This window comes from Phaseolus vulgaris, chromosome 8, assembly GCF_051622355.1.
Source record: "Phaseolus vulgaris cultivar YP4 chromosome 8, ASM5162235v1, whole genome shotgun sequence".
NCBI lineage: Eukaryota > Viridiplantae > Streptophyta > Magnoliopsida > Fabales > Fabaceae > Phaseolus > Phaseolus vulgaris.
Genome location: NC_143505.1, coordinates 2980369 through 2994584, shown reverse-complemented (window position 1 = coordinate 2994584; position 14216 = coordinate 2980369). Strand labels below are relative to the sequence as shown.

The following is a 14216-nucleotide window of genomic DNA, read 5'->3' as shown; positions in this document are numbered from 1 at the left end:
TAAAAACATGTGTACCATAATACAACTTCACTCCCGAATTTTCTTTTTGTAAGAGAAATGTTATTAAGGAGTTGAGTATAAAATGTATACTAATACCAATACAATCGATATTTTACAAAATAATATTATTATTAGATAAGATCTTAGTCCTTTAATACATTTTATTTTTTATGATTTAATTTTTATTATAAAATGATGTTTAAAATTTTTGGTGATGAGATTTTCATATTTGAAAATCAATTTTTTTTAATTAAAACAATATAAATACACCAATTATTAAAAGACATGAAACTCTACTTACTAAGGTATCATTGAGATTAAACAGAAATACTATTTTTTTTTACATATGATCTAATACACGACGTGTCTAAAAATATTAAAAAAAATAACATAATATATATATATATATATATATATAAATTGAATGTAATGAAAAAATATTAGGCAAGATATGGAATAACCAGCTTTGGTTTGTGTTGTGTTTACTGTTAGGACAAATGTTCCTTAAATGCTTCGTAATCGATGAAATACTTATCTTAATTATTGTGAAAAAATCAGGTTTAGGGTTACTGATAAGTTAGTTAATTTAGGATTTATTCATAGAGAATATTTTCATTGGTATAATAGACTTCCATCTAGTATGTTTTTAGAATTCTTTATTAATATGTATAGTCTACCTATGTATAGTTTTTGTTAACATATGGATTTTTGTATAGTACCTCATATTTTTGTATTTTTTTTTATTTTTTTTAATAATATTTTTTGTATGCGATGACGAATGATTGTTGTTACTTAAAGTGTTAACTGAGATGTCAAGTAGCATATCAATTCATATTACTATTCTGTTTATAAAATAAAAAAATAAAAAAAAGCAAATACAGTTAGACAAACTACATACAACCAATATTCTCTTACCTATCTTGGACTAACTAATGAACTCAAGAACGTAATAAAGTATGTATGATCATAACAAATGATTCTTACATAATCAATTAAGTATTTAACACTTAATTATACTTATATTAATGTATGATATACTAATATATAACTAATTATGTTGTGCAAAATTGATTAGAGATTTTTTTAAGCAACTATTTTTGTTTTATGTAACTTGGAATAAATGTTTTCAGTAAAAATAAAATTAATTAAATCAATTTGAAGTATTTACTTTAACGTTAAGCATTACAACTTTGATAATAATAATAAATAAATAAACTACTGCATTGCCACCAGGGAATTAAGGCCTTATCAGAATATTTGAGAAACCAGTGCATGACACACAGCTTTGAATGTTCTGCTGCTAAATTTAGAGTACCAATATTTTTCCGTGGGGTAAGGCTATTAATATTGATCTGAATAGCCTTCTCAACACTTCTGAAAACGTGCAATCGACCTTTTGGAAATCACAGAAGGACTCAAAAATGCATAAAATGGTTTTTATCTTTTTCAACTTAAAAGTGCAAAAAAAGAGGAAAAGGTTTTCGGCTTTGGAACTATCATAACGAAAAGCACCATTAATTGTTTGCCCAGTTGATAAACTTTTGGAGATTCTTTGAAGATTGACCAGCTTCAGCTGAGTTATTCAGGGTCAATTCCTTGAGCTTCAATGATCTTGCTTTGATGTCTTCATTCCCAAGTATTTGCTCCACCTTTTTCCTTATCTCCCCCTTTGATATTACTCCATTTTCATCCTTCTCTAATCCCACTCCAACTTTCCACACATCACAAATGTATGACTTGTTAATAAATTGGTCACTGAAAAATGGCCAACACAAGAAAGGTATGCCACCACACACACCTTCTATAATAGAATTCCAACCACAATGGGTAATGAAGCAAGCTATGGCAGGGTGGTTCAGTATTTTCTTCTGTGGAGCCCAGCCAATAACTTTACCCTTAGATCCAATGAATCCATCTGGGTATGCATGGTTGTGTCTGTCATTATCATTACTTGGACGTACAACCCAAAGAAAAGGTTTGTTAAGGAGATCAAGACCAAGAGCTAGTTCTTTGAATTGATTTGCTTCCACTGTTGCTAAACTTCCAAAGGAAACATACACAACTGATTGTGGTGGATGTTGATCCAACCAATCTAGGCAACTTGTGTCTTCTCTCCAAAATGAACTTTTGCTTCTGTCACTTTGCATCAATGGGCCAATTGGAAGGAACCTTGCCCACTTGGCAAATGCTCCTGGCTCAAGTTCACTGGTGGTGTTGCAAAGCCACCACTCTCCTAGCTTCAAACTTTGTGTATCTTCCACCATGTGAAGGAAAAAGTTCTTACCAAGGCTACAGCATGGAAGATTTGCAGTGTCCATCATAGGAGAATTTGGTAAAAGCTGAATTTCCTGTTTTCTTGTTGGGAGTCCTGCAATTAAGGTCCAAAAAAATAAATAATCAAAACTTGCCTATCAGAGTTGGACACTATAAAAAACTTTAGTCTACCAAAAAGATTTGAAAGAAGTTTATTAAGCATTATAAAAAATTGTTACCTTAAGAATTTGATTCAAAATTGTACACCTTTTTTATGTAGTCAATAAAATCATTTGTAGTGTTAGTTAAAAAGATGTATAAAGATCACATGTGGTGATTTCTGACTGAATTGCTTGATTCCAATTTCTTGATGGAGTTTGATATTTAAATAATGGGTTACTCTCCATCTCAAAATATTACAATTTAAGGTTTTTAATGTATACAGATTAAAAAAACAATTATATACCATTTATAAAAAAAAACTATCTAATTAACCCCATTTTCTTAATATAGACTTATCTGTTATAAATATAAAGATTGATGTAATTTAGTTAATGGTAAATTAAAAGATTAAAACTTTGTAATTTTTTGAAACAGAGGGAATAATAAAGCAATTATCAGTTCTTACCAGTTTCAGAGTCTATAATTCTTTCATGAATTAGGGTTGGAATGGAGTCAAATGAGGCCAATGAAGTTGCTGATGCAGGCCATAGAAGGGCCCCTTTGATTCCTAATTTGTGTCCAACTTCCAAGGCCCATCCCATGTTCTTAGAAACAACCAGACAAGTGATCTTGCTGTCATCACCATCCAAAACATTGATGTTTTGTATGAGATTGTGAAGCTTAGAAGGCATGGTGTTTCTGAGAGACAAAATAACCTTTGGCTGGTCACTTCTGTCATCTTCTGGATCCAAACCATCTGAGAGTTCCACAAAATTTATCTGAGTTCTCAAGTGGTCAATTGCATTCTTCATTCTCTTTTGGTTGAACTCAGTGATCAAAAATGTTATTTTGCAGCCATGTTTGGTCAAAACCTGAGAGAACTGCAGCAGTGGATTAATGTGCCCTAGAATTGGATAAGGTATAACAAGAAAATGTGGATGACTCATGTCTGTTCAGTAAAAGGTGTGAAGTTGATTTTTGCTACTAAGTAGTGTTGTAGATCCCACATCAATCAAAGATGAGAACAATTCATTGTATATAAGTGAGTGCAATCCTGATAAATTGTTGTTTGGTATTTGTGAGAAAAATAATGCATAGGAACACTTATATATGCTGACACTTAGAAAATTTGGATATGTTAATAATATAGTGTGTTATAAAGAGAGAACGAAAAAGAGAAATCAAATAGGTATTATTGAGTGATGTGTTATTTATTGCTTGCTTGAACAAGTTGGTTTCTTCAAGCTATACGTGAGTCTCAAGAAATTTTTTCAAAGAAAAATAAAATACTGCAATGTTTTTGTTTGATTCTACACTCACCCCAAATTTTAGCTTAATCACGTGTTTCTTGAAGTACGTGTGTCTCAAGAAATTATTCAGCCAAGTGATAAAATAATGTCTTAAAACATGTTTCTAGTTCTCTTAAATTAGTAATGTTTAGGGTTTTTCAATTATATATATTTTTATTTTCTAGTTTTTCGATCTTATTACAAAATGTTATTTTTAGTTTCTCAAATTAAACAATGGTAATGACTATATGACCACAGTATTTATCATATAAATTTAATTCACATTATTTTTTTTGAAAGTTTGTTAAGGATTTACATATATTTTTAATCTTCCTATATTGATTCTTTTGGTTGTTGACTTAAAAGTTTATTTTTCAATCTTTTGATTTTGGGTACGTGAAACTATTTTTCTGTAGGGTTATTAGAACATTAGTAGTGATGAAACAATAGTCTACTCATCATACAAAAATAAATAAATAAAAAATGCTCTTTTTATATAAATGGCTAAATGAATAAAAAATTAACCAAATCTTATTAAATTTCTGTTAATTAAGAGCTTGGATAACTTAAACACTCACCAAAGCTCTCACAGAATGAGAAATCAAAAGACGAGGGGAAATGGAAACAATGCCTGAAAGATGATGAATAAAACTCGGAATATATGAGAATGAATTTATGAAATGTAAGAAGAATAAGGAAATATTATTTAACTGTATTTTCCTGCACTTCCATAGGTTATTTTTTTACGTGAAAATACATTTTATCTTCTTGTATTACCTTCATAAATTAGTTTACGGATTATGTAATCTAAATACACATTTGAAAAAAGAATTTCGGATGATGTAATTCAGAAGCTTTAAAAGGACTTCTGGATTACATAATTCGAAAACTAATCATGTATATGAAAAAAGGCTTTCGGATTATATAATTCGAAAGTTAATTATAAATTTGAAAAAAGACTTTCAAATTACATAAAGATATTTTTGGAAATATGAAAATTTATGAAGGTGAGAGAAAAATATATGGAGGTGAGGAAAAATATATGGAGGTGAGGAAGAAATAGCCATATTATTTTTACCTTTTGAGTCCATAATTCCATCATGAATGAGCCTTGGAAAGCAATAGCATGCTACCAGGAAATTTGCAGATGCGGTCCATACAAAAGCCCCTTTAATTCCCAATTTCTGGGCATATTGCAAGGCCCAACCCATGTTCACTGTAACAACTATGCAGGTGGGTCGCTTCTTCCTGCACCTCCATACACTCCCATAAGTTTTTCATTTCAAAATTACCCTTCTGTACAAAAGTTAAAATATATGAAGTTTATAGTGTAGTTTATATTTTGGATTATATAATTAAGGATTAACTTTTAAAATTATGTAACCTTGAAGCTTTTTTCAGATTCCTACATATTTTTTTTTTCTAAATAAGAGATTAACTTCTAGATTATGTAATCCAAATTAGATAATTCATAAACTAATCTTAAATCTAAAAAAAACTTATGAATTATGAAATTTGGAATATTTTTTTTGATATATTTTTAATTATATAATCTAGAATCTATTTTTGGATTTGAAATTAACTTCAATATTTAAAAAAAAAAATTGTTTTCAGATTCTATAAATTTGAAGAATACTTCCAAATTCAGAAATATTTTTTCAATTATATAATTCATAATGTTTTAAAAAAAATGACAAACCAATACAACAAGAAAAAAGAAAAAAGTGAAGGTTCTCGGAGATGCAGAGATAAAATGAAAGAAGAAAGAAGATGGAAAAATGTGTGGAATTTTAAAGATTAATTTATTTTTTTAATAAAAAACAAAAAGTTCTGCAAGAATGAATAGAGGTGCAGGAAGAAGGAAGAAGTAGCCATGCAGGTGATGTCGTTGTCAGCATCCAAAGCATTGATATTTTGTACGAGCTTTGGAAGCAGAGCAGGCACATTGATTTTGATAGATACAAGAACTCTGTAATGCTCACTTCTATCATCTTTTGGATTCAAGCCATGTGGGAGTGTCACAAACTTTATCCCTTGTTCTTTAAGGTTGTTTAACTTGTTTGTGGTTGAACTCAGTGTTCAGAAAAGTTATTTTACAATTGCGTTTGGTCTGAGCCTCAGAAATGGTTTAACAAGAAACTGAGGGATACCCATTTTCTAAGAAATATCAGGAAGATGAAATATCCAAGAGTTTAATATGGATTTTACTGACAGGTGTAACAGTTTTTCAATGTGGAAACTACTTCTCAAAGTTGACTTTCAAAACTTTTCATTAATTCACATCGTTGAATTAAGTATAACACAACTCAGATTTCAAATGCTTATTTTAAATCTGGTTTATCAAAACCAAAGAGATATAGTAATTAATTCTGATTAATTAACTGCACATGCTAGATTTATGAATTTACTTTTGTTTTATAATTTTGTCGTTTAAATAATGTTTTTCTTTTGACTTTTATTTTATCATAAAAGTAGTGTGAAGAATAAGTGATAAAAAAAATATATAAATAGGTAAATTGTATGATATGAAAGAAATAAAATAAAAAAATTCTTTGGGCATACTCTGTTATGACTTTTGTTAGTTGAATGAAACAAAAGAAATTATTGAAAGCTACAATAATTATGTAACACAAGCCGATATGTTTGTAATAATGAATGAAGGGGACAAATGATTCATTGAACGAAGTTCATAATTGAAATGGGATGTATACTACAACTCCTACCATTTTCAATTTTCATAGATTAAGTTGTCTGGTACATAAATATGTGTACGGAATAATTCAAATAACAATAAAATTAAATAGCAATTCAAAAACAAATTATTTAACAAAAAATAATAAATAAATATGATAAACTAATTATACATAAATAAAAAAACATCATCTCATATTTTTATCTCAAACTTCTAACAGAAAAAACTACCAATAAATTCTTACTAAAAAAACAATCACAGATCCACTTTTAATAGCAGATTATATCAGAACAACAAAGTTCCAATCCAAAGTATTATTATTGTGCCCACTTGATAAACTTTTCTAGATTTTTTGAAGATTGGCCACCTTTGGATATGTTGTTCATGGTAAATTCCTTCATTCTCAGTGATCTTGCTTTTATGTTTTGGTCCCCAAGTAATTGCTCCACCTTAATCTTTATCTCTTCTTTTGATATCAATCCATTTTCATCTTTGTCTAATCCTAATCCAACCTTCCACACATCACAAATGTAGGATTTGTTAACAAGTTGATCCTTGGCAAATGGCCAGCACAAGAAGGGTGTGCCACCACAAATACCTTCTACAGTAGAATTCCAACCACAGTGACTAATGAAGCAAGCCAAAGCAGGGTGGTTCAGTATCTTCTTTTGTGGTGCCCAACCTACTATTTTACCTTTACTTCCATGAAAATCATGAGGGTATGCATTAAAATTTACCTTGTTGTCATTTGGACGAACTACCCAAATAAAAGGCTTGTCAAGGAGATCAATTCCAAGGGCTAATTCATTAAATTGGTTGGGGTCCATTACAGCCATGCTACCAAAGGAAACATACACAACAGATTGAGGTAATTGTTGATCTAACCACTCCAAACAAGATGTGTCTTCTTCCCAGAATGAACTTTTGTTGCTGTCACTTCCCATCAATGGACCAATCGGAAGGAGCCTTGGTGATATGGAAAACGCTGCAGGCTCAAGATTATAAGTTGTGTTGCAAAGCCACCATTCTCCTAACTTCATGGTCTGCATCTCCTGCATAAGATGATCAAAGTGTAACTTGTCGTGGCCACGCCATGGAAAGTTTTCTGTGTCCATCAAAGGCATATTTGGGGAGAGTTGAATTTTCTGTCTTCTGCTAGGGACTCCTTCAATGCCAAAAACAGAAAACCATAACAAGTACTATAATAAGATTATTTATATAAGGTTGATACACTTCAGATAAGTGCTAAAAAATATCAGTATTAGTCTTACCATATGAATCTATAACCCCATCATCAATAAGCCTTGGGATGCAATCACACAAGGCCAGAGAAGTTGCTGATGCAGGCCAGAGAAGAGTCCCTTTGATTCCCAAAGTGTGGCCAACTTTCAAGGCCCAAGTCATGCTCAATGTGACAACCATACAAGTGATCTTGTTGTTTGCATCTAAAGCATTCAGATCTTGTATGAGCTTGGGAAGCATGGAGGGCATGTTGGTTTTGATTGAACGAACAACTTTCTTTTGGTCACTTCTATCATCTTCAGGGCCTAACCCATCTGGGAGTGTCACAAACTTTATCCCTGATCCCTTGAGGTTGTCAAGGCCAACACCGGTGGTGCTCAACCGTTTGTGGCTGAACTCTGTGTTCAGAAAAGTGATGCTGCAACCATGTTTGGCCAGAATCTGAGACAAGTGGATAAGGGGGTTCACATGGCCTAGAACTGGATATGGTATAACAAGAAAGTGAGGGGTGATGGCCATTGTGGTTGCAAATTTTGCTCTCGAAAAACTAGTTCTGAGGGGATTGAAAAACGTTAGCTTGTGAGAGAGATTGTTGTTTGGGCTAGTGTTGGATCGATTGCCATTAATGATGCGTTGATGCTTAGGTACTAGAGTGTTACTCTCTTCATCTCCACCCACGCTATTTAAAGTTCAAACCTATGGAACTAAGCTTGTCTCATTTTCGAAGAACACCAAAGAAAAAGCCAAAATTTGAAAAGAAAAATGCTACTTTGAAAATTGCACACTCAAAAACACTAGAATATGTCACAATACAATTTCAAAATGAGTATTGATTCTTCTATCTCTTTAAGTGGGCCACATTTCATAAAAAAAAATTATTTTTTAAATTATAATATGATGCATGATTATCGACTTATTATCAGTTATATAAAAAAATATAATTTTATTATATAAAAATGTTATTATTTATTGAAAAATATTTATTTTTAAGTTGTAATATGATGCATGATTGTCATCTTATTATCAGTTATATAAAAAAATATAATTTTATTATATAAAAATGTTATTATTTATTGAAAAATATTTATTTTTTAAGTTGTAATATGATGCATGATTGTCATCTGATTATCCGTTATATGAAAAAAATATAATTTTATTATATAAAAAAATCATTATTTATTGAAAAATATTTATTTTTTAAGTTGTAATATGATGCATGATTGTGAACTTATTATCAGTTATATGAAAAAACATAACTTTATTATATAAAAATGTCATTATTTGTTGAAAAATATAATTTTGACAACTAGACTTTAAAAGACATCAATTTACAACTGTTATTTGGTCAATTTAATTTTAAAATGGTTTAATTTTAACAAAAGATTGTTTTTCTTTGTTGTTGTAATCTAGTGGAAGGTTGTCATGACACTCCTATATTTTTACTCTAATTCTTTCATCGTGTGAGTACTTATACAATTTTTTTCATTCAATTTATTAAAAAAAATATTAATTTTAAAATTATTGTTTTAAAAAATAATAATTTTATATACACGAAATTTAAATTCACTTATATTTCAGTGATCACCAGACCAACTCTTGTCTTATTTGTTGCCATAAGAAATTAACTCCTCATAGCATCTGAATATTTAATTATAGAAATTGGGACTAAAATTAATTAAGCATTTATATTATTTTCTTGTAAGAGAATAATTTTAAAATAAATATTAAACTCATTGATGGTATGAAGGTTTTCTTTTCTATATTGGCTATGCATGTATAAAAAAAGTGGTACAAATGAGATTTGAGTATATGAGAAGGTACTTGATCCTGATAAGAAAAAAGGTTGTTGATATTAATTTTATATTTAATAGCTGTCTTAAAAATTACATTAAAGAACAATTTTTTTATCGACATAATATATAAAATAATGTGTTTTCTCAAAGAAAAAATATTTTTTTTTATGTAATCAACAGTATAAGTTTGCAATTTGCATTAAAATCATTTGATTTTTCCAACACAGTAAAACCAATTAAATTAATATGGCATAAAATTACAACCCAGAAGCTTTAATAACCATAAAAACATATTAAATTCATAATCTAAATGCTCAAACCAATGGCCCTCACCACAATAAGTTCGTTTTCATGAATAACTTGTTGTGGACAAATCAATGCTACGTTGGCTTAGATTGTTTTTTACTATGTACGCCTCCTCACCCACACGAAACCTTTTTCATGCATTTAAAATTTATTTTCTTTTTTATACATCATTAGTATAATTTATTTTTTTGAAAATTATTATACAAAATTCATAACTTTTAGTTATATGAGACTCTAAACATTAAAAAATATGATATATATTAATATATTTGGACTAAATTGTTAAATAGTAGTAAAAAATATAAGCTAATAAAGTTTGACTATGTAAGAACAAAGATTGACTATAAGCATTCCTAACCAAAATTTAAACACTAGCAGTAGTTAATATTTGCCCACAGAATAGATAAAGGTTGGAGACACCTTAGAGAAAATATTATTCTCTAAAGTTTTAGATAATCTTTTATAAGAAATTAGGCTACAGATCCATTTGCAGGAAATATACAGTAGCTTAGCATGCAAAATTTATGACCATCTAATGGAAGAAAATGAATGAAACTCATGGAAAGTACATGAACCTGTTTTGATATTGGAAATGAAAGTTAGAAAACAATAAACATCAAGTTCTTAGAATTTTTTTTACTAAACTTGATATTAATGAAAGGATTAGTGTGAAAGTTTGATTAAAAAAAGAAAGAAAGAAAATCACAAGATAGAAAAAATAGATGATGAAGAACACATCACAAAAAAAGGATAAATACAAAAAGAAAAACCACTACTTGAATAAGGAAAATTCAAGATAAGATTCTTAGAATATAAATAAGGACTAACCTCTGATGAACTCAATTAAGAAAATCACATGACACTTCATTCACAAATTGGAAGTTATGATGCAAAAAAGTGTATTAGTTTTTAGGAAATAGAAAGTTGAGTCTTGTTTGATTGATGCATATGAAGAGTTTTAACTTATTTGGTTGGTACTCCTAATTTTCAACTAATAATGTCTTTATTTTTAGAAGTTATAATTGTATCCAATCTACACAAATTTTTCATTCTCAGGAAAGTGACTATATTTTTTTATATATTTTATTTACAATTTTTTTAAAAAGATATATTTTTAATTTATTCTTCCAAAATATTGTACATTCTCCTTGTATATCTTTCTTCATGGTGTTAAAAACGTTATCTCTTTTTTTATTCTTTCTTAAGTCCTTGTAGTAATAACTTTTCTTTTTGTAACATAGGTTCCTCTTGAATTGAGATCCCATCATAGGTTCCTCTTAAATTGATATCACATCATAGGTTGGAAAAAAATGAATATATTTGAACAATGAATGTAGATGGAAAAACACAAAATGTAGGTGGAGAAGAAATAAATGAAGTTGTTGGAGTAATGAACTTAGGTGGAGCAATGAATGCATCTCTTTAGCATATCAAGATGTACCACCACATCAAGCTAATCAACGAAATTCCAAACTAAAAGACAAGATAAAATCCTCTAGTGCTAATTATTTAATTAAGACTCATGTTATTTACATTATTAATTATTTTGTAGGAGAAATTGGTAAAAAAGGTCCAAGAAGACACTAATTACAAATTTGGATGTCCCTAAGACCCTAACAAAGAAGAATGTTGATGACAAACATGTTCCTAAGATCAATCCTAGATAAGTTGAAGGAGCCATTGAGTCAAATGTTGGACCAAACAACTAAAGGAGAATGTGAAAGTTGATATTGATTGGGTAAGTTTTATTAGGGTTTATTGAAAACATTTGCACGAGACTATAAAAAATAATTGGTTTTAGTAATATTACTTTTAGCCATGAGCAAATGTCTGCAACTTTTAACTATACACATTTATAAATTCACACTTGGTCATGTGTAACTCTTGATATTAAATTATTTTGGGAGTCATAGTGTATTAACTTACATAACCTTTGTTTAATTTACCTTTTTCATGCATTCGAAATCTCTACACTCAACTTTTTCATGCATTCAATGTTTACTTTTTCTTTTTTCGAAAATTATCATACAAAATTTATAACTTTTAATTACATGAGACTCTAAACATTAAAAAATATGCTATATTTATTAAACAGTAGTGAAAAATATAAGCTAAAATTTTTGACCATGTAAGAAAAAAAAATACTATAATCATTATTTCTAACACTACAATAAATTATAAAATAAAAATTAATTTTAAAAATTAAAAATAATTAGTTGATATAGTAACTAAACTATTAAAGATATTTTAGAAAAAAAACGTTTTTAAATTAATTTTTATTATTATTAAATGATTTTTAAATTAGTATCTAATTAGTTACCAAAATTTTAATTATTTAAATTCTAAACTAATTTCTATTTCTTGTAATGTAATCAAAATTCAAACCCTAACAATAGTTAATATTTCTCCACAGAAATGTAGATAAAGGTTGGAGGCACCTTAGAGAAAAGATGATATTCTCTAGAGTTTTGGATAATGTTGTATAAGAAATTAGGCTAAGAAATGTGACAGATCCATTTGCAGGAAAAACACAGTAGCTTAAGCATGCAAAAATTATGACCATCTTCTTCTGACTTATGATACAGCACCGTTGCAGAGATTGTAGGCTCCGCAACAGTACTTAATTTGCCAGATCTATTAATAATTTTAGTTGCACCGCGAGCCTCTCTACACTGGATATGAACTACAATAATTTATGTTTTCCTTCATTGTTAAGTTTTTTAATCTTTTGCATTTTATTAAAAAAAAACTCAACCATGATCTTGATTCTTCCTCTTCTGTGCTGCTTTCGTGCACGACACCAGGTTACAGATTTTCCTATGTCTGAATTATATACTCTTGTGTCCGCTGTTCATTATTTTATTATATAAAAAAATTATACAAATTATATACTCTTGTGGTTTGATATGTAATTTATTCTTAAAGAATTATTAGGTTATTACAGTACAAGAAAATTCATGAAATAAAAATCAATTTTTAGAGACTAAAATAATTAGTTGCAATAGTAACTAAATTAGAAATTATTTTATAAATAGTTTCTAAATTGGTATCTAATTAGCAACAAGGTTTTAACTACCAATTATTTAGTTTCTAAATTTAGTCTCCAAAACCTTGGTTGTTAATTAGATATTAATTTAAAAATTATTTATTTTTTAGTTTCTAAAATGATTTTTAATTTATTTATTATTATAATTAATTATTTTTATTTCTAAAAATTAATTTTTTTTCATGATTTTCTTGTAGTGTTAGCTTCTTCACTTATTGTGGAAACCATGATTGCAGAAGAGATGTTTAAAAGGCAGAAGGAATAGTTAAATTGATTAACAGTTTAGATCCTTTAAATATATGACAGAAGTTTAGTTTTGGCTATGAAAATAGAGTAGTATACACCCACAAATTTTCTTTTAAATGATATTTTACCCTATCGACTGTATTTGATTTTTTTAATATGTTCTTATTAAATAATTATCATTTTTGTCATGCTGTTGATTAATTCATTACTTAATTTAAATTGATTCAAAAATTATAATTATACATTCTAATGCTAATAATTTCAAAATTATTAGAATTTAAAGTGATAGATATTTGATTGGGACTTTTCTAATAATTTTGAGGGAGAGCGAAAATTTAGAATATATATATATATATATATATATAAAAGAGTGTGAATATATGGTAATTATTCTACCACATCACATCATATTTTGATGTTTTATATTTTTGTACGAAGTAAAATTAATTTTCGACTGCTACATATCAACAACCTACTTATACTTATACTAAGATTTTTTTATTACTTATCACTTTATATTCTAAATTAAATTTTAAAAATTAATTTAAAATATAAAATATTAATATTTAAAAATTTGAAAATTAATTTAAATACTAATTATTTATAAATTTTTATTAATAATAAAAATATTTTAAATATAAATAATGATTTAATTTATAAAAAATATCTAATTTAATTAAAATAGTAACTTATTATTTTTATTTTTAAATTTAATTATTTTCTTATAAGTGTTATACTAATTATATTTTTTTAACTCCTTATCCATCCTCTTCAAACTTTCAAAGAGAACATTTTTTTAACTGAAAATATTAACATTTGAGAATGCATATTGATAACAGAACAATGGTTGAGTTTTAGAAATTTTAGTATGATTAAATCTTAACTAATTAGTACAGCAGTTATTTTATTTTTACTCTCATTTTCTATTTGTTATTTATTTTAATTACATCTAAATGTAATCAAAATTACATACCATCATTAAATAAAAATATTTTTTAAAAAAAATAAATAAATAGTTATTATATTAATTAAATTACCTAATCTATTTTTAGAAATTTTTATGGTTAAAATTTAATCATATTAAAAACTTCATAGTCACTATTTTGATAATTTACAAGAAAAATAAAATTGGACCCAGAAACCTATTTGCTACTAAAAGAGAAAAAAATGGTAAATCTTAATAGGTA

General features: G+C 27.8%; 2 protein-coding genes across 2 annotated transcripts; both read right to left on the bottom strand.

Moving 5' to 3' along the window:
* Positions 1 to 1256: 1256 nt before the first annotated feature.
* On the bottom strand, positions 1257 to 3495 carry LOC137827084 (UDP-glycosyltransferase 83A1). The gene is made up of 2 exons (XM_068633296.2): positions 2882 to 3495; positions 1257 to 2368 (listed from the first exon to the last, which is right to left on the bottom strand). Exons 1-2 carry the CDS (start codon positions 3360 to 3362, stop codon positions 1515 to 1517), a joined length of 1335 nt encoding a protein of 444 aa, XP_068489397.2. The 5' UTR covers positions 3363 to 3495; the 3' UTR covers positions 1257 to 1514.
* A 3079-nt stretch (positions 3496 to 6574) lies between these two features.
* LOC137826238 (UDP-glycosyltransferase 83A1) lies at positions 6575 to 8457 on the bottom strand. Its single transcript, XM_068632132.2, has 2 exons — positions 7668 to 8457; positions 6575 to 7561 (listed from the first exon to the last, which is right to left on the bottom strand). The coding sequence occupies exons 1-2, from the start codon at positions 8155 to 8157 to the stop codon at positions 6714 to 6716; spliced, it is 1338 nt and encodes a 445-aa protein (XP_068488233.1). The 5' UTR covers positions 8158 to 8457; the 3' UTR covers positions 6575 to 6713.
* Between the last annotated feature and the right edge of the window lie 5759 nt (positions 8458 to 14216).

Bases quoted from the DNA above. Each gene is read 5' to 3' on its own strand.
- LOC137827084 (XM_068633296.2), bottom strand. From the start codon at position 3,362: ATGAGTCATCCACATTTTCTTGTTATACCTTATCCAATTCTAGGGCAC. The intron at 2,369-2,881 runs GTAAGAACTGAT...CCTTAATTGCAG, and splicing joins AATTATAGACTCTGAAACTG to GACTCCCAACAAGAAAACAG.
- LOC137826238 (XM_068632132.2), bottom strand. From the start codon at position 8,157: ATGGCCATCACCCCTCACTTTCTTGTTATACCATATCCAGTTCTAGGC. The intron at 7,562-7,667 runs GTAAGACTAATA...TTGGCATTGAAG, and splicing joins TGGGGTTATAGATTCATATG to GAGTCCCTAGCAGAAGACAG.